Source organism: Vulpes lagopus, chromosome 6 (genome assembly GCF_018345385.1).
Source record: "Vulpes lagopus strain Blue_001 chromosome 6, ASM1834538v1, whole genome shotgun sequence".
NCBI lineage: Eukaryota > Metazoa > Chordata > Mammalia > Carnivora > Canidae > Vulpes > Vulpes lagopus.
The window spans coordinates 30463773-30485780 of record NC_054829.1 but is presented as its reverse complement, the minus strand read 5'-3'; the positions used below and the strand labels follow the sequence as shown (position 1 = coordinate 30485780).

At 42.4% G+C, this 22008-nt stretch overlaps 1 protein-coding gene across 2 annotated transcripts in view; it reads right to left on the bottom strand.

Annotated features, from left to right (window-relative positions):
• DCAF5 (DDB1 and CUL4 associated factor 5) overlaps positions 1-21604 on the bottom strand; it is a 100946-nt gene extending 79342 nt beyond the window's left edge. Inside the window, exon 1 of one of the 2 annotated variants that reach the window (XM_041758120.1) lies at positions 21096-21604. In XM_041758120.1, coding sequence (XP_041614054.1) covers positions 21096-21309 — 214 coding nt within the window. In that variant the 5' untranslated portion in view covers positions 21310-21604. The remainder of the gene's footprint in view (positions 1-21095) is intronic. The other variant, XM_041758121.1, reaches the window with a different exon arrangement.
• Between the last annotated feature and the right edge of the window lie 404 nt (positions 21605-22008).

Here is a 22008-nt window from a genome sequence, read left to right as displayed (position 1 = left end):
TGCACCGTGCACCCCCTCCTACACACACGTTTCCTTAGGCAAGGTATTGAGTTCTGTGCAAAGATAACACCTTTCAACCATGTGTTGGCAAAAACCACAGTGGGTGCAAACTAGGGCATCACCCGAAATTGCTGGGCTGCTTTTAAGCCAGTAGAGAGAGCATAACAGCTATGGCCAAATCTCTGACCCCACAAAGCAAAGGTGGGCTGGTGAAACCAGGATAAATCAGTTCAGAACCCGAAAAAAACTTGATAGTTCTCTCTCTGTGAATCATCTAGTCAAATTCAAAAAAGCAGAGATGCATTATATGCTTCCATGCAGAGAGGCTGTCAGACCTGCAAATAATACAAGTGAAGAGTTTGATCCTTTAAGCTAACTCTGTGAGCCTGGCAGTTGGGTGCTTCCAGGGGGCTGGCCCCAGTCTCTCTAGGGCTTCTCCGGAGGAGCACAGGGACCTCGAAGGAAGGCAAGGCCTTTGTGCGTGGCACCATGATGAGGCAAGTGACAATCAGAGAACAGGGCTTCTAAGTCTGGTTTCCTCATGATTAACTGCTTAGCTCCAACTCATCTGAGAATCCCAAAGGAACATAGCTACTCTGATGCTGATCATTTTGGGTTGATTTAATTCTGCACTAAACTCACCGACTCATCCCAAAATGTACTATAATCACACTGTGGCAGCAGTTTTGTAGTTACAAAAAAATCTTGATATTTAAAGAGTACTCTTTCAGGGTGCCTAGGTAGCTTAGTCGTTTAAGCATCTGACTCTATCTTGGGTCAGGTCTTGATCTCAGGGTCATGAGTTCAAGCCCTGTGTTGGGCTCCACACCGGGTGTGGGGCCTACTTATAAATAAGTAAATAAGTAAGTAAAGAGTACTCTTTCTCAAAGGGTACTGAGCTATAAGCAGAAACTATAAAAGTCCTCATACCATACTATAACAAAAGTAATTTAAAATCCCTCTTATTTTATACCCCCAGAAAAGCTGAGGTTCAGAAGACAAAGAATTTGTTTTGGGCCCTCTGCCTGTATCTCTGCCTCTCTCTCTCTGTGTGTGTGTGACTATCATAAATAAATAAAATTAAAAAAAAAAAATAATAAAAAAAAAGGGATCCCTGGGTGGCGCAGCGGTTTGGCGCCTGCCTTTGGCCCAGGGCGCGATCCTGGAGACCCGGGATCGAATCCCACGTCAGGCTCCCGGTGCATGGAGCCTGCTTCTCCCTCTGCCTGTATCTCTGCCTCTCTCTCTCTGTGTGTGTGTGACTATCATAAATAAATAAAATTAAAAAAAAAAATAAAAAAAAAAAAAAAAAAAGAATTTGTTTTGGGCTTCCTCAGAAAGTCAGCCAAGCAGAGGATGAGACTGAGAGAGCATTCCGAAACTCAGGATCAAATACTCCTGTAGCACATTATTTGAAGAGCAAGAGACTAAACCATTTAAAAGTCCATCAGTGGAAGTCTGGTTAAAATGACTGTTCAGTGAAATAAACCAAACACAAAAGGACAAATACTGTATGAATCTATTTATATGAGACAACTAGAGTAGTCAAATTCATAGTGACATAAAAGTAGATGGTGGTTGCCAGGGGTTTGTGGGGGAAGAGGGCAATGGGAAGTTGCTGTTTCATGAGAACAGTTCTTGCAAGATGAAAAAGTCAGGGGGAATGAAGAATAATCCTCACCTCTCTGAAAAAGTCCTGGAAATGGATGGTGATGATGGTTACATAACAATGTGAATGTACTTTATGCAACTGAACTATACAACTAAAAATGGTAAATTTTGTGTTATGTATATTTTACCACAATAAAAATGCAAAAAAAAGTTTATTGTTCATGTATGTACTATGTGTTATGATACCAAAAAAAAGGGAGGGGCATGAGGCAGTTCTGTCTCACTGACATAGAATAATCACTAAGACAAAAAAGTGGGGGGGAAAAAAGGTTTTAGTTGCTGCATTAACTATTCAAAACTCTATTTTCTTTTTAAAAATGGCAGAATGATTTAGATCCAGGATTTTGGGTCTCAGCAAAAGTGGTACAATAGAAGGGCACAGGAAACACAAGCACAAGAATAAAAGTGCCTGGATGCACCATTCATGTGTCCTTGGACAAGTTATTCTACTTCTCTAACTTCAGATTTATGACTGTAAAATGAAGAAAATGCCAACTATCTCACAGGATTGTTGTGTGTATTGATATAATATATATACGTAAAAACACTTACCCAGTGTGTCATGTATTAGTTATACAAATCCCTTAAAAAGCCCTAGTTTCTTGTACTATCATTCATAAATTTGTCCTAATCTTTCCAAGTCTTGTTTTAGGTAGCATAAGAATTTAAATAGCATGACACATTTTTTTTTAAGATTTATTTTAAGGGGCGCCTGGGTGGCTCAGTTGGTTAAACATCTGCCTTTGGCTCAGGTCATGATCCCAGGGTCCTAGAATCGAGCCCCACACTGGGTTCCCTGCTCTGCAGAGTGACTGCTTCTCCCCTCTCCCTCTTCCTCTCTCTCTATCCCTTCCCCTACTCTGCCCCCACCCTCTGTGTGCGTGCCACATACCACACACACACACACACACACTCTCTCTCTCTCTCAAATAAAATCTTTAAAAATAAAAAAAAGATTTTATTTTTAAGTAATCTCTATACCCAATGTGGGTCTCAAAATCACAACCCCAAGATCAAGAGTCACATGTTCTCCTGACTAAGCCAGCTGGCACCCTGATACATTTTAATTAAAAAAAAAAAAAATGCAAATTCACAAATTTGTACATGAAAAGGCAGATACAAACTTGGCTAATAGAGGTCACCCCTTGGGAATAACAATTTTAGTTAATACTTTTATATTGCTGCAGGTTTTTTTTTTTTTTAACTTACAAAGACTAAAGAAAAATTATTCAGCCTGGCTTTCTTTTCAGCCTATTTACTCCTTTCCAGTATATATACTTGCTACTTCGTAAAGCCAAACTTATTGTGTGGACCATACCTCTCATGAGTTCTAACAGGCAGCATCAAGATACAGAGGCAGAGGGATCCCTGGGTGGCGCAGCGGTTTGGCGCCTGCCTTTGGCCCAGGGCGCGATCCTGGAGACCCAGGATCGAATCCCACATCGGGCTCCCGGTGCATGTAGCCTGCTTCTCCCTCCGCCTGTGTCTCTGCCTCTCTCTCTCTCTCTCTGTGACTATCATAAATAAATAAAAAATTAAAAAAAAAAAAAAAAGATACAGAGGCAGAGGGGCAGCCCAGTGGCTCAGCGGTTTAGTGCCCCCTTCAGCACAGGGCCTAATCCTGGAGACACCCAAGATCGAGTCCCACATCTGGCTCCCTGCATGGAGCCTGCTTCACCCTCTGCCTTTGTCTCTCTCTCTCTCTCTCTCTCTCTCTCTCTCTCTCTCTGTCTCTTGTGAATAAATAAATAAGATCTTTAAAAAAATAAAAATAAAAAAAGATACAGAGGCAGAGATGTGTGCCACACAGCCCAGCCACTTCAATGAATGGGAAATAAAGCCTGTTTTGCTATTTTTCCGAAGATGAAAATAATTAGCATTTGTACAGATATTTATTCACATACATCTTTGCTTGTAAGGTAAGGATTATATAACTTTTTCCAGATGAGGATCAGAAAGACATAATAACTTGCTAATAATCCAAGGAGTTAGGTATAGAGCCTAAAACCAAGCTGTATCCCTCCTACCAAAGCACAGAGGCCAGAACACTACTTAGAATTTTAAGTGAGTCTGTCCTACCACATGCACAGGAAAGAAAAGCATTTTTTTAATTTTTTAATTTATTTATGATAGGCACACAGTGAGAGAGAGAGAGGCAGAGACACAGGCAGAGAGAGAAGCACGCTCCATGCACCGGGAGCCCGACGTGGGATTCGATCCCAGATCTCCAGGATCGCGCCCTGGGCCAAAGGCAGGCGCTAAACTGCTGTGCCACCCAGGGATCCCGAGAAAAGCATTTTTCATTTTGTTTCCATTTCTTTTCCTAGAGATGCCTACCTAGCATTTTGCTGGCTTTTTTTTTTCTTAAGCCATTTCTAAGTGTAAAGTTTTATGGAATGAAATACATTCATTATTTTCACATTGTTCTGCAACCATTACCACCACCCATTTCCAGAACTTTTTCATCTTCCCAAACTGAAATTTGTTACCCACTAAATAATAATTCTCCATACCTGCCTCCTCCCTGCCCTTGGCACCACAATTCTAACTCTAGAGACCCTATTTCTGTCTCTAGGAGTTCAACTACTCTATGTATCTTATATAAATGGACTCATACAAAATTTGTCCTTTTGGGGAATCCCTGGGTGGCTCAGTGGTTTGGCGCCTGCCTTTGGCCCAGGGTGCCATCCTGGAGTCCCGGGATCGAGTCCCACGTCGGGCTCCCAGCATGGAGCCTGCTTCTCCCTCTTCCTGTGTCTCTGCCTCTCTCTCTCTCTCTCTCTCTCTATCTATCTATGTCTATCATAAATAAATAAATCTTTAAAAAGATTTAAAAAAAACAAAATTTGTCCTTTTATGATTAGCTTATTTCATCATAATGTCTTCAAGTTTCATCCATATTGTGGCATGTGTTAGGAATTCTTTTTTAAGGCTGAATAATACTCTATTTTATGTATATGTCACCTTTTGTTTATCCATTCATCTGTTGATGGCACTTAGCTTGCTCCTACCCTTTGGCTATAGTGAGTAATGCTATTAAGAATATGAGTGTACAAATATCTGCTCAATTCCCTGCTTTCAGTTCTTTGGGGGTTTATACCCAGAAATAAGATTCCTGGATCATATGGTAATTCTGTGCTTATTCTTCTGAGGAACTGCCAAATTGTTTTCCACAGAGGCTGTGCCATTTTACATTCCCACTAACCCTGCACAAGATGTCCAATTTCTCCACATCCTCACTAACATCTGTTATTTTCTATTTTGTCTTATCTTGTTTTGTTTTTAAGTAATACCTATTCTAATGGTTTGAAATGTTTGCTGGCCTTTTTGACCTTCAAATAACAGACTAAAATGACTCTCAAGTCCTTACTGAATATCTAGAAACATATCATACAGTCTGTTATTTTTCATTTATTTTTTTATTTTATATTTATCTACTCTGAAAGTCAGTAGTCAGGGGCACCTGGGTGGGCTCAGGCAGTTAAGCATTCAGCTCTTGATTTCAGTTCAGGTCCTGATCTCGGCTCAGGTCCTGATCTCAGGGGTTGTGAGCCTGAGCCTTAGTTGGGCTCTGCTGGGTGTGGAGCCTGCTTGAGAGTCTCTCTCTTTCTCTCTCTCCCTCAGCCCCTCCCTTCCCATGGTCTTACACTAAAACAAAACAAAGCAAAACAAACAAAAAAAACAATGAAAGTTCTGGTCACTCACTCCACCCAAAGAGAGTTGCCAACAGTTTATCCTTATTGGTTTGGTGTTTTACTACCAGAAGGAAATGATGTCATATATAAATTTAAGACATTTATATGCATACTCTCCTGAAATACTTACAAAAACATTAAGGGCACTAATCACCATTTATCCAAGCCTGCCATTTCTGTAATTAGGCCTATTTTAGAGGTAGATGTAGTGTGAGGTAGCACAGCATTCAAAACCACAGGCTTAGAATACAAGTGCATAGGTTCAACTCTCAATGTTGCTACCACTTACTAGCTGGGTGTCTTCGGGCAGGTTACTTAACCTCTCCCAACTGTATCTTCTCATTTGCAAAATTGAGAAAATAACTCTACCTGTTTTATAGTGTTATGTTAGGATTAATGAAAGATCTGTGTGGAGGGCTTGGCCCATTGCCTGATACATACAGTATGAGCTACAAAAATGTTAGCCAATGATCTATTGTTTGAGCTCCAACAATAGCTAATTTAGCTAAATTTACTCTGGGCCAGGGGCTATCCTAAAGGTTTTACATTTAGTGACTCCTCTAATCCTTTTAATAATTGTATGAAGTAGGTATTGTTGCTATCCTTATTATCTAGATAAAACTACAGAAAAGCTCAATATCCTGAAGGTAGACAGCAATCAAGAGTGGGCGCTGGGATCTGATTCAGGTAATCTGGCTCCAGACTGTGTTCCTTACCATGATACAATTCAGCCTCTCAAATAAAACAGAGGCCAGGAGGCAAAGCAAATGAGTGAAACCTCCCAGAGTAAAGGGCAGACTGGAAAATATACAACCTTTTTTAAAGAACAGGCCACTACTCAGCTCTAGCCAGGTATTGCCATAGAGGAATGCAGGCTCAAGGTTGCATCATCTTTGAATTTTTCAAGAAAAGCCAGCAACCTAAGGGAAAGGCTTTAAAAAAAAAAAAAAAGATTTTCTTTATTTTAGAAAGAGTGTGCCTGTGTGTACACAGGGGCGGGGAGGAGCAGAGGGTGAAGGAGAATCTCAAGCAAACTCCCCTTACTTGGGCCTTGATCTCATGACCCAAGCCTCAACCAGGAGCCTTAACCAACAGCCCATCCAGGCATGCTACAGACTAATGGATTTTAACGTAACAGATTATTAAAAGTTCTCTGATATGGTTTCAGATTCTACATTGCAACTAATCTTTAAGAAACTTCCACTTGTTGAATTTTAATACAATCTCAAAGAATATGCAGTTATCTGATAAGGCATTAAAATACCCTCCCCTTTTCTTTTTTTAAAGATCTTATTTATTTATTCACAAGAGACAGAGAGAGAGAAAGAAAGAGAGAGAGAGAGAGAGAGGCAGAGGGAGAAGCAGGCTCCATGCAGGGAGCCCGACATGGGATTCGATCCCAGGCTTCCAGGATCACACCCTGGGCTGAAGGCGCGGATAAACCGCTGAGCCACCGGGGCTGCCCTACTCTCCCCTTTTCTAATTAAATACCTGTATAAGGCTGAATTTTCTTCATATATGTCACCTAAACCATTATTTCACAACAGATTAAATGTAAATGCCTTCAGTATGTCTTTTGTGACATTACAGAGTTGGAAAGAGGTAATAATGTTACTCCACTATTTTTTTATTTTGGAAAATAATTATTTCTCATTAAAATACTATTATGTTAATATAAGGCTTATTATTCTATTTTTTAAAGCTATGTCTTTTTTTTTTTAAGATTTTATTTATTTATTCATGAGAGACACACACAGAGAGAGGCAGAGACACAGGCAAAGAGAGAACCAAGCTCCATGCAGGGAGCCTGATGTGGGACTGGATCCTGAGACTCCAGGATCACGCCCTGAGCCAAAGGCAGGTGCTCAACTGCCAAGTCACCCAGGTGTCCCTTATTATTCTATTCTTAAATGTTTTTTTTAAATTTATCAGTTTTAAATTCTAATACAATAAAAACTGATAAAAATGACCTACATAAACTGGAGTTCTTTGAGGTTTTTTTTTTTTTTAAGATTTTTATTTATTTAGTCATGAGAGACACAGAAAGAGAGGCAGAGACATAGTTGGAGGGAGAAGTAGACTCCATGCAGGGAGCCCAATGCAGGACTCTATCCCAAGACCCCAGGATCACGACCTGAGCCAAAGGCAGATGCCCAACCACTGAGCCACCCAGGTTCCCCAAGTTCTTTGAGGTCTTAAATGACTTTTAAGAATATAAAGAGGTCCTGAGACCAAAGAGTCTAAGAATTTTTTATTTAGACAGTGGTTCTCAACCAGGGTGATCTCCTGCCTGGACCATTTAGCAATGTCTGGAGACATTTCTGGTCATCACAATGGGGAAGGTGCTAGGCATATACTGGATAGAGGCCATGGATGCTACTAAACATGCTACAATGCACAGGACAGCCCCCATAACAAAGAATGACCCAGGCCCAAATATCAATACTGTTGAGGCTGAGAAATTCTGCTTTTGAGGAATATTCAATGACATACCAAAATAATGTTAACATTAAGTAAGAAAAAAGTTAAAAAGCAGCAGAGATGATGTAATTCCAATTAAAAAAAATTTTTTTTAAAGATTTATTTGAGAGAGAGAATGCAAGAGCACAAGCAGGAGGAGGGGTCAAGGGACAGAGAGATTGGAGGTGGGTGGGGATCTCAAGCAGACTCCCTGATGAGCAGGCCCAAGACTCCATCCCAAAACCCTGAGATTATGACCTGAGCTGAAATCAAGAGTTAGACACTTAACCAATGAGCCACCCAGGCTCCCCCACCCCCCAATTTTATTTTTAAAATATGTACATATGCATACAAAAAAGTCTAAAATATGTCCCATGTGTCAAACATGGGTCATCCTGAGTAGGTGGTATATTTCCTTTCTTTAAATATCCTTTTATTTTCTGAATTAATACATGATATTAAAAAAATTATGAATAAGTGAGAAGCCTGTCTTCTAAGTGCCCTATTCTATTGACTTGCATGATTCAACAGGAAATTCTCAATAGTAAAGTATGGAATTAGTGAAATGTCAAAGAACAAAAGCTCCTCAAATAGAGCTAGGAGAACACTAAAAAAGATTCTTGGATCTCAACATAGTAAGGATTTACAAGGAAGCTATTAAGATAGTACAATGCGTTATATAAGGTATATATACCTTATATACCAGATTATGTCCACAGATTATGTCCAGTCTCAATTCTTCTACTATACAGAACTAACCTGGACACTATGCTCTCCTGATTCTATCACAGACACCCTCTTCATTTATTTATTCTGAGTGCTTTCTGATATTTTGTTTTTTTAAAATGGAACACTGCCTGCCTGACTTTTGCAAAATTCCTTGCATAAACAACATTAACAACATAATAAAGCTCTCTTTTCTCTTCTTGAGCAATTCTAAAAGGTTGAACCAATGCAGGCCAGATGCTTTTTAGTCCTTTTAGGAAGGCACACGATACCCACCCACAAGCAGGTATAAACAGAAACGTCAACCCTGAGACTCAAGGGCTGCTTAAAGCAAGTTGCCAAACATGTAAATTTCAGTTGTTTCTTGCCAATATATGGAAGGCAAAAACACATGCCTCGGACATCTATGGCAGCTAATATCTGCACTAAACCATCAAGCATAGTTAAAACACCTAAAAAAAGAAAAAAGAAAAGAAACAACAATCCTCAGAGGCTCCAATTAGTCACTTGGCCTTAAGTAGTAACACAAAAGATAAAATTGAAATTTAGATACAAGACTTAAATGGAAATTCAGAATGAGAGAAGTTGTATAACAAGATTTTGACAGGCATCTAGATTTGCAGAAACTTCTTCCTCCTGAATAATGTTCTTGGAAAGAAACAGACTTTCCAAAGCAAGGGAAGTATAGGCAGGCTAAGAATTAAAACTGGAGACTCAGCCAGAGAGACAGTCTGCATCTAACCTGGAAAATCTCTACTGACTCATCTCTAAAATATTGGGCACTGTCAACTTAATCAAAACAACCATGTCTAGGGACAATAAAACTACAGATAGAATGTAGTGGCAGAGGGGCATCTGGTAACTTAGTAGGTTAAGTGTCCGACTCTTGATTTCCGCTCAGGTCATGATCTCAGGATCCTGGGATCAAGCCCTGTGTTGGGCTCTACACTGAGCAGGGAGTCTGCTTGAGGATTCTCTCTCCCTCACCCTCGGTCCTTCCCCCTGCTTGCCCACACTCTCTCCTTCTAAAATAATAATAACAATAATAAAGAATTAGTGGCAGAGGAAGCCAACAAAAGAGTTGAACACTTTACCTGAGTAAAGTCCTTCAGAAACACTGAAGCTCGTGACTTCCCCTACTGAGAGACCAGATCAGAAGACCCTGATTCAGATTTTAATCCTGACTATACTACTTACTAATCGTAAACTACTGGGCAAATCACTACTTCTTTGCTTGTCTGTGTTCTTATATGTAAAATTAAAGGCTTCAATTAGATGACCATTAGTCTTTTCCAGCAATAAAATTCTATGATTCCACAGAGACAGAATGTTAGCAGTATAAGATCACAGTGACAATGGTGAAATCAGGACTCTAACCCAGATCTCTTAAATTTCTTTACTGATGTCATTTCACAACATCAAAGACGTTCTAGAGCCAACTGGCCATATACCTGAAAAACTGCAACTCCTGAAAACCCTTCCCAGGGCCAATCTATATATTTGAAGGGCCAACTTTTCCTTCAAATATATTCTGGTACTGGACAGATAGATACTCCATAAAACTAAGCCTGTAATATGGTTTTAATATCAATATCACACCCACTTTTGGGGAAAAAAAAAAAAAACATGCCTCAGGAAAAAAATCCCAACTCAGTAGGGAATCATTTGTCAAAACAGATTTCCTTAAAATCAACTGCAAATAATAACCCACAGGAAGACTTTTTAAAAGGGAGGGAGGAAGAATATACAAGTGAACAGTAGATGGGTAACTATAAGAGGAGGTATATACAAAGAAAGAGGTAACTTACTGGGCTCTGGACATAGCATTTTCTTAATGATTATAGCTTCCTCTCCTCTTTTCTAATAAGAAGAGTGAGGGGGACAAATGACTAACCAATCATTCTGCCTCTCAGGCTCAATCCAGTACCTTAAAAGTGGCAGCTGAAAGACCTGACAGGAGAACGGAGGCTTAATGGCTTTCTCAGAGTAGGGGGCCAAATAACTTATCAAACTAGGACTTTTAAGAATGAAAGGAGTCGGGATCCCTGGGTGGCGCAGCGGTTTGGCGCCTGCCTTTGGCCCAGGGCGCGATCCTGGAGACCCGGGATCGAATCCCACATCGGGCTCCCGGTGCATGGAGCCTGCTTCTCCCTCTGCCTGTGTCTCTGCCTCTCTCTCTCTCTGTGACTATCATAAATAAATAAAAAATTAAAAAATAAATTAAAAATAAATAAATAAATAAAAAATAAAAAAATAAAAAAAAAAAGAATGAAAGGAGTAAAAAAAAAAAAAGAATGAAAGGAGTGCTAATAATTGTACTAGGACAATGGGGGAATTGGGATGGCCCCCAAAAAAACAGGATATATGGTCACCTTGTTATAAAGGACCCCAGCAGGCAGCAAGGTAGGCAGGGAACCTACAGAGTTACCTTGTCAACCATGTAAGATAATTTTACCTTGCTTTATCAAGGGGTATAAGCCCAGCAGAGGCAAAAACGGAAGATGGGAATCAGTCTTTCTACCAACATCTCTACCAAAATCTGTTATAAGCCTGTCAATTTCCTCAGATCCCATTTTCTCATTGATTCCTACTTGCCCCAGCCTTGCAGAATATAACTTCCATTTTCAAATTGGCCCTAATAAGAAAATAATACTCAGAGCACATGGACTTGATCTCCAATGCATATCAACTCTGCATCCTGAGAGGTATGTGATAGAATCTTGGGTATTAACACTGCAAAGTGCAATGACTGAGTAAGGTAGCAAGGAAAAGTGTGACCGTGAAGGCATGGAAGAGCAGATAACAAAAGTGACAAACTGCTGTTGTCAAGTCTTTCCCTGATTCCCTGTCTTAGGATAACTGATGTGAAGAGCAAGTGGAATCTAACCCTCCTTGTTAACCCAATCTGTGAATAATCTTGGAAATGGAATACCTTCTTTTTCACACAGAAGCAGAATAAAGTTGCTGGTGAAAGAAGTAAATTTTATTTGCAAGAATGCTATAGTTCAAGCTCATTAAGGATTAAACAGGCTTATCACCTGTCTAGGAGTCATACCTTCCTTTATGATATTTTATCTGTGGAAAAGTACTTCCAAATGACTTACCAGTGCTCTCTGGGCAAATAATCCCATGTTATATTGTTTAAACCTTCTTCCAAAAAACACTATCATTATCCATCTATGTCCTTATGAGGAGGCATCTATTTCTTTTGGCTGAAATCAGCAAATGTACTCAATCAGCATACTTTCAGCAGGTATCAAACTCAAATTACAGGCTCAATAAATACATGTATGTTGTTTGCACTTTTGGTTGGGCTAATAGAGAAGAGGAACCAAATTGGCAACCAGAATACACCCTATACCCACTCCTAATTATATCTTACTAAAGCAGGTGAGTTTAACCCAGTGTGAAGTTATATGGTTTATGTAAGCAAGTGTGGAACACGCAAAATTTAAGGAAGAAGGAGACTTTAAATGACTGCCAAGACCAAAATCCAGGTGAAGTGATTTCTAGCACCAAAAAAAATCTGCTGGAGAAGTGAGTATGGTAGCTGTGACCAGAACTGTGTTTATTGGCTCAAAGCCTACTGATCCATCCCCACAGCTATAACCTCCTCCCTTCATTTACAAAGGGGGAAAAAAGCAGTTAGTAAAGTATCAAGAGTGATAGCACCAAGAGAAGAAAATGTAGGGGAAGATCCTACAGAACAGTCTAAAAATTTCAGAGCAGTTAGCAGCGTATCTCTCTGCTGTTCCAGCAGACTGAGGCTGCAAATCCAGCTCCACCGCAAACTACAAAAGCCTTCACCGTCACTTAACTTCTCTAAGTTTTATGTAAAATAAGGATAATAACACTAACCCTACCTTAGAAAAGGTTCTTTTAAGTATTAAATGTGGTCACATATATAAATGGGCCTAACATATGAAATACCCCAAATAATACTTGATAAATGAATGACATGCTAAAAAATTAGCTATTTTTATTGTTAAACATTTATCTTTGTGAACAGCAATGTCTCAGTTGAATGTCGGGTGAGGCATTCTTAATATGGTGGGCACTGGGGAGCACTGTGGATTTTTGAGGGATCAGCAGATGTGAGACCATGAGAGTTAATAAGTTTTAGGAAGCTTATGTTGGGGGATCCCTGGGTGGCTCAGCGGTTTAGTGCCTGCCTTCAGCCCAGGGTGTGATCCTGGAGTCCAGGGATCAAGTCCCTCATCGGGCATGGAGCCTGCTTCTCCCTCTGCCTGTGTTTCTGCCTCTCTCTCTCTCTCTGTCTCTCATAAATAAATAAATAAAATCTTAAAAAAAAAAAAAAAAAGGAAGTTTATATAGGCAGTAGTAGCTAATAAGTATTAAAGCTGAACAGAACTAAAATTTGGGAAGCAGCTAACAAAGTCCAAGATAAAAGACCAATGTAATAAAAATCTTTTTTCATCCCTCAAATTATATTTCACTTCATTTTAACCAGAAACAATGAATTCCAAAATCTACTCTTCCACTAATGCCCTACCAGTTCTCTGCATTACAGAACCCTCAGCAGTCATTGATCAATGTCCTTTCTTGATTCTTTAGCACTTAGTTATGACGATTAATACAAAACCTTCAAACACCGGTCTTTCTAGACTATAGGTAACACTGGCTATTTTCCAAGTGGCAAATAAGACATATGAAGTGCTTATTAGCAGAGAGCCTGGCACACATTATAAGCTAAATGCATGTTAAAAAAAAAATCCTGTAATTATTAAGATTCAAGAGGCACACATAGTATGTTACCATTAAATATTTTTAGTGAATAAATAAACATAAGATACCTGTGTGGAACAAGTTAACTTCATTTACAGCAAAACTTATCATCTAAGAGGAGCAACCAGAGTTGCATATGTGCTCAGAAACTGCTAATTTTTCAGCTTTCAATTTTTAGAAGAGATCCAGAAAAAGTGAATTAGCCTATAAGAAAAAAAAAAAGAAAGAGGGGATCCCTGGGTGGCTCAGCTGTTTAGCGCCTGCCTTTGGCCCAGGGCGCGATCCTGGAATCCCCGGATGGAGTCACGCGTCGGGCTCAGGGCATGGAGCCTGCCTCTTCCCTCTGCCTGTGACTCTGCCCCTCTCTCTCTCTCTCTCTCTCTCTCTCTCTCTCTCTCTCTGTCTATCATAAATAAATTAAAAAATCTTGAAAGAAAAGAAAGAAAGAAAGAAAGAAAGAAAGAAGACAGAAAGAAGAGAAAAGAAAGAAAGAAAGAAAGAAAGAAAGAAAGAAAGAAAGAAAGAAAGAAAGAAGGAAGAAAGAAAGAAAGAAAGAAAGAAAGAAAGAAAGAAAGAAAGAAAGAAAGAAAGAAAGAAAGAGAGGGAGGGAGGGAGGGAGGGAGGGATCCCTGGGTGGCACAGCGGTTCAGCGCCTGCCTTTGGCCCGGAGCGCGATCCTGGAGACCCGGGATCGAATCCCACGTCGGGCTCCCGGTGCATGGAGCCTGCTTCTCCCTCTGCCTGTGTCTCTGCCTCTCTCTCTCTCTCTCATTAAAAAAAAAAAAAAAAAGAAAGAAAGAAAAAATATAAAAAGGCAACTTAGAAACAGCATGTGCCTGGGAGCAACTGACCCTACTTGGCCAGCTGACTGCCAAAGACTAACAAGGCAGCTCTGGGCAAGTCATCTTTTGGCTTGCTCCACTCCCTTTTCCATAAAATGAAGATCTTTCCTTCTCTCTAAATCAATGAGGAAGAAAGAAAGATACAAAAAAGACTACCTAGTGCAATATTTCCCAAGCTTTAGTCAATCTTGATCAACTTTTCATTTTTATCATATCCATGTAACACATTCACCATTATTTTTCTTTAAATGGACTTTTAAAAATTTTAATCTCACCTTAAGCAATAAATTCATTAAAAATACTTTACACGTGCTAGTTAACTTTTCCATATATAAAAATAAATGTACTATTAAAATTTAAATAGTTATTTACATATCCACAGGCAAATAGTAACCTAACACTTATAACTTAAAATCAAAATTTTATGCCACCTGTGTGGCTCAGAGGTTGAGCATCTGCCTTCGGCTCAGGTCATGATCCTGGCTCAGGTTGTGATCCCGGGATCCCACATAGGGCTCCCTGCAGGGAGCCTGCTTCTCCCTCTGCCTATGTCTCTGCCTCTCCCATGAATAAATAAATAAAATCTTTAAAAATAAATAAATAAAATCAAAATTTTAAAGAAAACAGAGAATCAAGTAAAAAAGAAATTCAATTTCACATTCACAAAGTCATCTAAGGTTAATCCTAACTGATAAATATTCAGTTCTTTTTTTTTTTTTTTTTTTTTAGATTTTCTTTATTTACTCATGAGAGACAGAGAAAGACAGAGACATAGGTAGAGGGAGAAGCAGGCTCCCTATGGGGAGCCCAATGAGGAACTCGATCCCAGGACCCCAGGATCACAACCTGAGCCAAAAAAGCAGATGCTCAACCATTGAACCACCCAGGTGCCCCAATATTCAGTTCTTTAATTTTAAGAGACAATACTTATAATGTAGGGGACCAAAAATTGAAAACAGAATAAATTCTTTCTTAACCTACGTAATCTTCATTTGAATTAGGACCTAGTTCCTTTAAATTTAAAAGGCTTTAATTCTACCCTTGAGTATCTAAATTCAGACTAAAACAATAAAAAGCAATTGCTTCTTTCTTGAAACCATAAAAAAGAAAAAAATTAAAATTAAGTGCTGTTTATTAACAATGGAAGTGCTCTTCGCCTGGCTCAGTGCATGAGAAGATAAATGCATCTACTTCTTAACTCATAATTCAGAAGGCAGCATCCATCTGTGTTTCAAGTCTTACTGGTCAATGAAGTTTCCCTGATCTAAATGATTCTAACTGTATTTTACAACCAAATCTATCAATAATCAGTGAATGAGTACACACTTGTGGTCCCCAGGATACATGAATGAGGGCTACTGCTCCTCTTAGGAACTCTCTGTAATTAAAAATACATTGGCATAAGTTAAGTCAGTGATGATCCTTTGAACAATACAGAACACCAATACAACTTTTTGCTGTGCTAATAATGTTTAATAAGACTGGTGGTCATCAGTTCAACCTCACTAGTTTATTTTAAAGTAAAAGCAACAAGCCTGGACATAATTCTAAATTTGCCGATCTTTGATAGGTATCAATTAGCTGACTGAAGAACAAGTGGGAAAAATAATATGCATCTATAAATATCCATGTTACCTTATCCTTTTATGACACGATCTCTGTAATTTATCACAGCAATGTCCTCCAAGGGCATCCCTATGAGCCTTCTTTCTTTCCCACTAAAACTCATAAGCAAGAAGATTATTTGCTAAAGTAGAACTGCAAACCAGAAAAAAATCAAGTATCTGCAAGCCAGAGAAAAATCAAGTATCTATTAAAGTATCATTAAGCAGAGGGGGAAAATTTTTAAAAGGACCATGCACTGTTACAAATGATAAGTAAATGTTCCTAAAATACAAGCTTGAGAGCATGGTTTATACCAGATTCATCATTTCTGTTCTAATCGCTTCTGCTTTATAAACTATGCACTCAGAAACTATTTGTTGAACCAATTAAAAATTCAATACCTTCACAGCAATGGATTATCAGTAAATAGAAAAGCCCAGAAGAAAATCCAACAATTGACTCCCTAATCATCTTATTGAAATGTATGTACTATGAAAGCTTTTTCAAGTCAGAAATCTGCCCTACCACTGGCCATATTTTTCCTGATAAACTAACCACTGGACCAACAAATCCATTCTACATAAACACATGGGAAGTTCTAGTAAGTTAGACTTTATTCCACTGGCTAAAGCCAAACACTCTACTGTAGATAGATTAATTTATTTACAAATCAATTGATTCCATAAAATTGATAGAACTGGTGAATGGGAAACAGGAAATGATCACTAATTAATAGGTTCAAATTGAGCATATGGTTACTATCACAGCCAGAATTTGATGCTTAAAAATATACTTTGATGACAATACTGGGGTTAAGCTTATTTACAAAGCCAACTTTAACAGTCATCTCATTAAGATCTTTCTCAATTTTTCACATTGCACTGTGCTATGTGCAAATAAGTGTTAGATACTGAACATGTCAATCTCCTAAAACCTTTGGTGAAGTTCAAGCTAAATAACAATACTAAGGGTTGCAGCAGTGGCATGGCAAACAGAGCAAAATCACAAGGTAGGCCCTGATGCTATGAACTTTACAAGTGTTATTTCATGCAGTCCTCATCACAACCCTGTGGGGTATTACTGCCCTTATATAGCTGAGAGTGAGTGACTTAGCAGAGGTAACCCAGTTAGCAAGTAGTTGAGTTGATACTCATCCCCAGGCAGCCTGACTCAAGAATTCATGCTATTAATTTCTATCTAACTTATGATAATAAAGTCAGAGACCCATATGAAATAGAAATCAGACTACATGGTTATCTCAGTTATAAATAGTATGACCAAGTAAGTATAGTTAAATGCTTCTCCCCATTCACAACTCCTATTAGCTAACACTCCAAAACAGTAGTTACTGATGCTACTTGAAAAGCTTCTAAAGGTGCTTTTCCTACATTTAGTCATAAGCATCAAGAAAGAGATCATAATCTCTCACTGAAACTCAAAACTTCATACTAATGGGCTATTAATCTGCTAGCTCTACAAGTTCTAATATCAATTAGTCTTAAATATCAATTCAGGGAAAATAATATTATTAGATGCATTAGATGCAACTAGAATATCCCTCAAATAACATGTTCTAGCATAAATTCCTTGATGTTGGTAGGATCTCTTATGAGTAGCACTTTAACATATATTGTGCCTTCTCATTCCACATGAAAAAGTCACAAAACTATCCTGTCTGCCCTATTTGCATAGGTCTGTTACCAAAACTGTAAGAACAAGTGTCAGCTAATAATATCACAAGTTAAAAGCACAAAAGGGAAAGAAAACAAGCTCAGCACTTTCTCTGGGAGATTTGGCACTCAGTTCAGCATACAACCTAAACTACCTAATGTAGTTCTCATAAGAGCCCTTCAGGTAAGTGCTGGTACATCTGGAAACAGACTCAGAGGCTTAGCAACTTGACTAAAAGGTCACACATTAAACACAGCAGTGATTTCAACCATTTGTATTCCATACCACACAGCCTTATAGGATATCACAGTAATGCCCTTTTCTGATCAACAATAAAGAAAAATGCTTTTTAAGTTAAAATATTTTTATGTTCTAAATATGAGAAAACCATCCTCCCACTTGTTGCTATCTCAGTCTCACTGCCCATTAGAACACCTTTTCTCCTTCCTGATTTTCTCTGGTTTACTCTTAATATCTGCTGGCCTCATTGAGCCCTGGGAAAGGGGCTAGCTGTTAGAACAAAACAGCAATGATGTATTCTTAGCAAATCGCATTTTATAAGGCCACAGGAACCACCCAAATATCTCTGCCCTAGGTCTAATTTAATTTTATCAAATAGTTATGTGTCAGTTACAAGAAATGTGAGCCTGCCCAAACAATTAGGAAATGAAAACAGTGAACAAACCATGAATACACTATCATTTTAATCACCACTTTTTTTTTCCTTTTTTTTTTTTTAAAGAATTTATTCATTTATTCATGAGAGACACAGAGAGAGAAGGAGAGGGGCAGAGACACAGGCAGAGGAAGAAGCAGGCTCCATGCAGGGAGCCTAATGTGGGACTCAATCCCAGGACTCCAGGATCACACTCTAGGCAGAAAGGCAGATGCCAAACCGCTGAGCCACCCAGGGATCTCCCAAACACCACTTCTAAAGTCTTTAACCAATCTAGACAAGATATAAGAACAACAACAAAATGATAAAAGTAATCTTGTTACCATCCCAGAGTCTGGCCTCCCACCACATTATTGTGAAATATTAGGGATGGATAGCATTAGGCTCAAAACATTAAGAGCCTCTCCCCTCAGGTGTTAACTGCTAAAGAAAATGATAGATAAGAAAAAATGTAAACCTGACACTTTAAATAGTTTTAAATTGGGTAAGATTATTGAAGGACTTCTCAGAACAATATTTAATTAACTTTAACAAGTTAAGGTGTATTTGACTCCCAGAGGGGGCATCCTTATCTGAAGCAAACAGGAGGAACTTTCTGTTAGCATAAGTTGTACTGATAATGGAAGGTGAATAGCTAAAAAGGCTTTTAACCAAAAGTCTATGATCAGGAAATAAATAAGAAAAGCTAAGTGTATCTGAGCTAAACTTGGGGGGGGGGGGGGTTGGTAGCAGGAGCCTGCTACATGGACTAGGAGGAGTAGATAGGAAACAGGAAGGACCGAGGTAGAGGAAGTGGGAGGGGAAGAAGGGGGAGTAAGGAGCAAAGAAGACTGAAACCCAGAAAGTAATGATGGAGATGGGCAACTCAGGCTTAGAAAAATAAGGGAATAGATGCCTAAAATGGGGTTTGCCGGAGCCTGCCCTGTGGAAAGGACTCTCCTTTTCTACAGACTACAATTAAGATAAAGGAAATTAACTGGCCAAGACTAGACAAAATGGGGTTCATTTGAGAGACAGGGGAAGATCCTGCACAAGGATAACTTATTGAGAAGGGAGGACACATTATGGTGTCTTTTAGAAAGTGTTAACTTAAAATGGGTGAATTGTACGGCAGGTGAATGATTATCTTAAATAAATCTTGTTATTTTTTTTTAAAAAAAACTGTTAAGCTGGGCAACGCACCACTGTACTTAACGATTTAATTCCCATGATTAGTTCAGCCTATTAAATGAGTAACCCCCCCAATCCCCTCACCCAGGAGGGAGAGTTTACTTGTGTCTGGGGACATCTCTGTTGGAAACAGATCCGTCGGAAAGGAGACTAGAATATAAAGAATACAGAAAGGGGGGGGGACCGTGAGCTCTTTAAAGAGATCTTCCCCCATTTTTCCCTTTGGAATTTTCGGCAGTGTCGGGGAAAGAGGCTTTTGTTTGGGGGTGGTATGCCTTGAAGTAGAATATCAGGTTTCTTCAGGGGGGATGATCTCCGGCCAAAATCTACCTAAGTCAAAGAGAAAATGATCTAGGGTAGAAAAGGGCAAGCCGGGTCTGGAGAAACCCCAGGAGGCTGATTCGTGAAACGATCACACGCGTCTCCTCTCCGCTACCCCTCAACCGGACTGCTCGCCCGTGCCACTTCGACTGCTAACTCGCGAGGAACACCGAGGCTGTGCCGTGATCCCAGAAGTTTCTGGCCAGCCGCCCACTGACGTAAATTAGGAAACCATTCGGGGGCTGGCCGGGGTGAAGCGGAGCGCCACGTTCAGCGCGGGGCTCCCGCTTCCCTCCCTCTCAATGCAGGAAAAGGGACCCGCGCAGGGTGGGAGGCGAGCGGGAACGCCAGATCGGCCGGCGGCGCCCTCCTCCCCTCCGCCCGCCTTCGCCGAGCCGCCCCCAGCGGACCGCATCCCTGCCGGGGGCCCCGAGACCCCCGGGGGGGGAGGAAGAGGGCGGCGGCAGCGAGCGCCCCCACCCGCGGCAGGCGCACCTCCCCCGGGGCAGCTGTCGCCGCCGCCCGCCCGCCCGGCCCGGGCCTCCCCGGGAGCAATAGGCTATCGATTCAGCGGCCTGTCGCTAGGAGCCCCGGGAGAGCGAGGCCTACACCGCCCGGCCGGAGCCCCGGCCTCGATTTCGCCACTTTCCCCACACCAGAGGGGGAGCCCGGGGGCAGCCGAGCCCAGCTGGGCGGGAGGAAGGAGGCGCGGAGCCCACCTGCCACGGCAGCGGCCGGCCAAGGGGGCGCAGCCAACAAGTCCCCCGAGGGTCGCCCACCCCCCGCCTCCCAAGTTGCGCATTCAAGTTCAGGCCGGTGCCCCTTTGCCTCCTGAGCCCTCGGCGCTGCCCACAGCGTGAGGAAAACACGACGCGGAAGAGGCCACCACAGCGAAGGGAGATGGAGCAGGGCCCCTCAGGGCGCCGAGGGGGCGGCCCGCAGCGGCTCCGCTCCTCGCCCACCTCAGCCAGGCCGCCGACCCCGCGGCGACCCGCCCTGTCACCGCCCGGCCCCGGCCCCAAGGCCCCCTCCTCCCGGACGCCGGCGCCAGGGACTCGGGCGCGCCTCGGCCGCGGCCTCCTCCTCCTCCTCCTCCCCGCTCCAAGCCCCAAAATGCCCCCCGCACCTTTTAAAGTACACGGAGGAAGAGTTTCCCATCAAACTTTGTCGGGCGGTAATCTCGCCCCCACCCCCCTCCCCGACCCACACTTCCAGGGCCGTCATCCCGGAGGGATCACTCTGCACTTGGGATAAAGCGAACTGAGGACCTGTCAACCATTTTAGGTTTTTTTTTTTCTTAACAGAAGACATCCTCTCCCCCAACCCCTCCCTCCCCCTGCAAGGGCTTGAATTTGACACCGAACCTTCCCACCGCGGAAGGGGGGGACTGAGGAGGGACGGGGTGGGGACGGAGGGCAGCAGGAGGGTGGCGAGGGGGAGAGCGAGAGGGGAGGCTGGAAGGGGACCCGGAGGCGCGGCGCGGCGCGGCGCGGGGGAAGGGGGTTGATTTACCTGAGACCAGCCACTGGCCTCCATTGTTGGAGAATTCAATGGCATTGACACAGCCGAAGTGGCCGAGGAGGTCCTTCTTGTAGAGGTTTCTGCAGCCCCGCAGGCGTCTCCTCTGAAAGTCCTGAGTGAGCAGGGGGTCCCCATGCAAGCCCCGCTGGGACAAGAAGCCCACCACTGACCTCATGCTGCCCCCCAGGCCAGCTCTCCTCTTCATGCTGGAACCGCCGCCGCCGCCGCTCGCGCCGCCGCCCCTCCCTCGGCCTCACGCGCGGCCGCCGCTCCCCCCCCGGCCCTCCCCCCGCGCTGCGATCCGGATGGTTCTTTAACCAGCCATGGCAGACGGAGCGAGGTGTGCAGACGCTCGGTGGCGTTCGCGGCTTCCTGAGGGTCCGCTCCCTCCCTTCCCCCCGCCAGGCTCCTCCCTCTCCTTCTCCGCCTCCTCCAGCAGCTGATCCTCAGCTGCGGCCGCGCTTCCGCGACGCGCGGCCCTTCCGCCGGCCGCCGGTGCCGGGCGAACGCGGGCGGCGGCTGCCCCTCCCCCGCCGCGGGCTGCTGCCGGCCGGAAGACCGCGGGCGGCTGGCCTGGAGACCGCGGGCGGCGGCGCGGCTTCCCCGCCCCGCGCTCGGGGAAGTTGAGGGCGCGTAACCACCGGAGCGGCGGCGGGCTGCGGGCTCGCCCTCCTCCCGCGGCCGCCGGCGCCCTCCGCGCCTCCCGCGGGCCCGCCGCCGGGACGAGGCCGCTCCCCGCTCCTGCTCTATGTCTTTTTTTTAAATTAATTATTTTATTTATTTATTTATTTATTTATTTATTTATTTACCGGTGGGGAGGATGCAGCCCGGGGTGGCGGGGGGTGGAGGGACAGGCTCTGGTCGCCCTCCCCCAGTTCGTCTCATCCCGGGGCCGCCCGAGCCC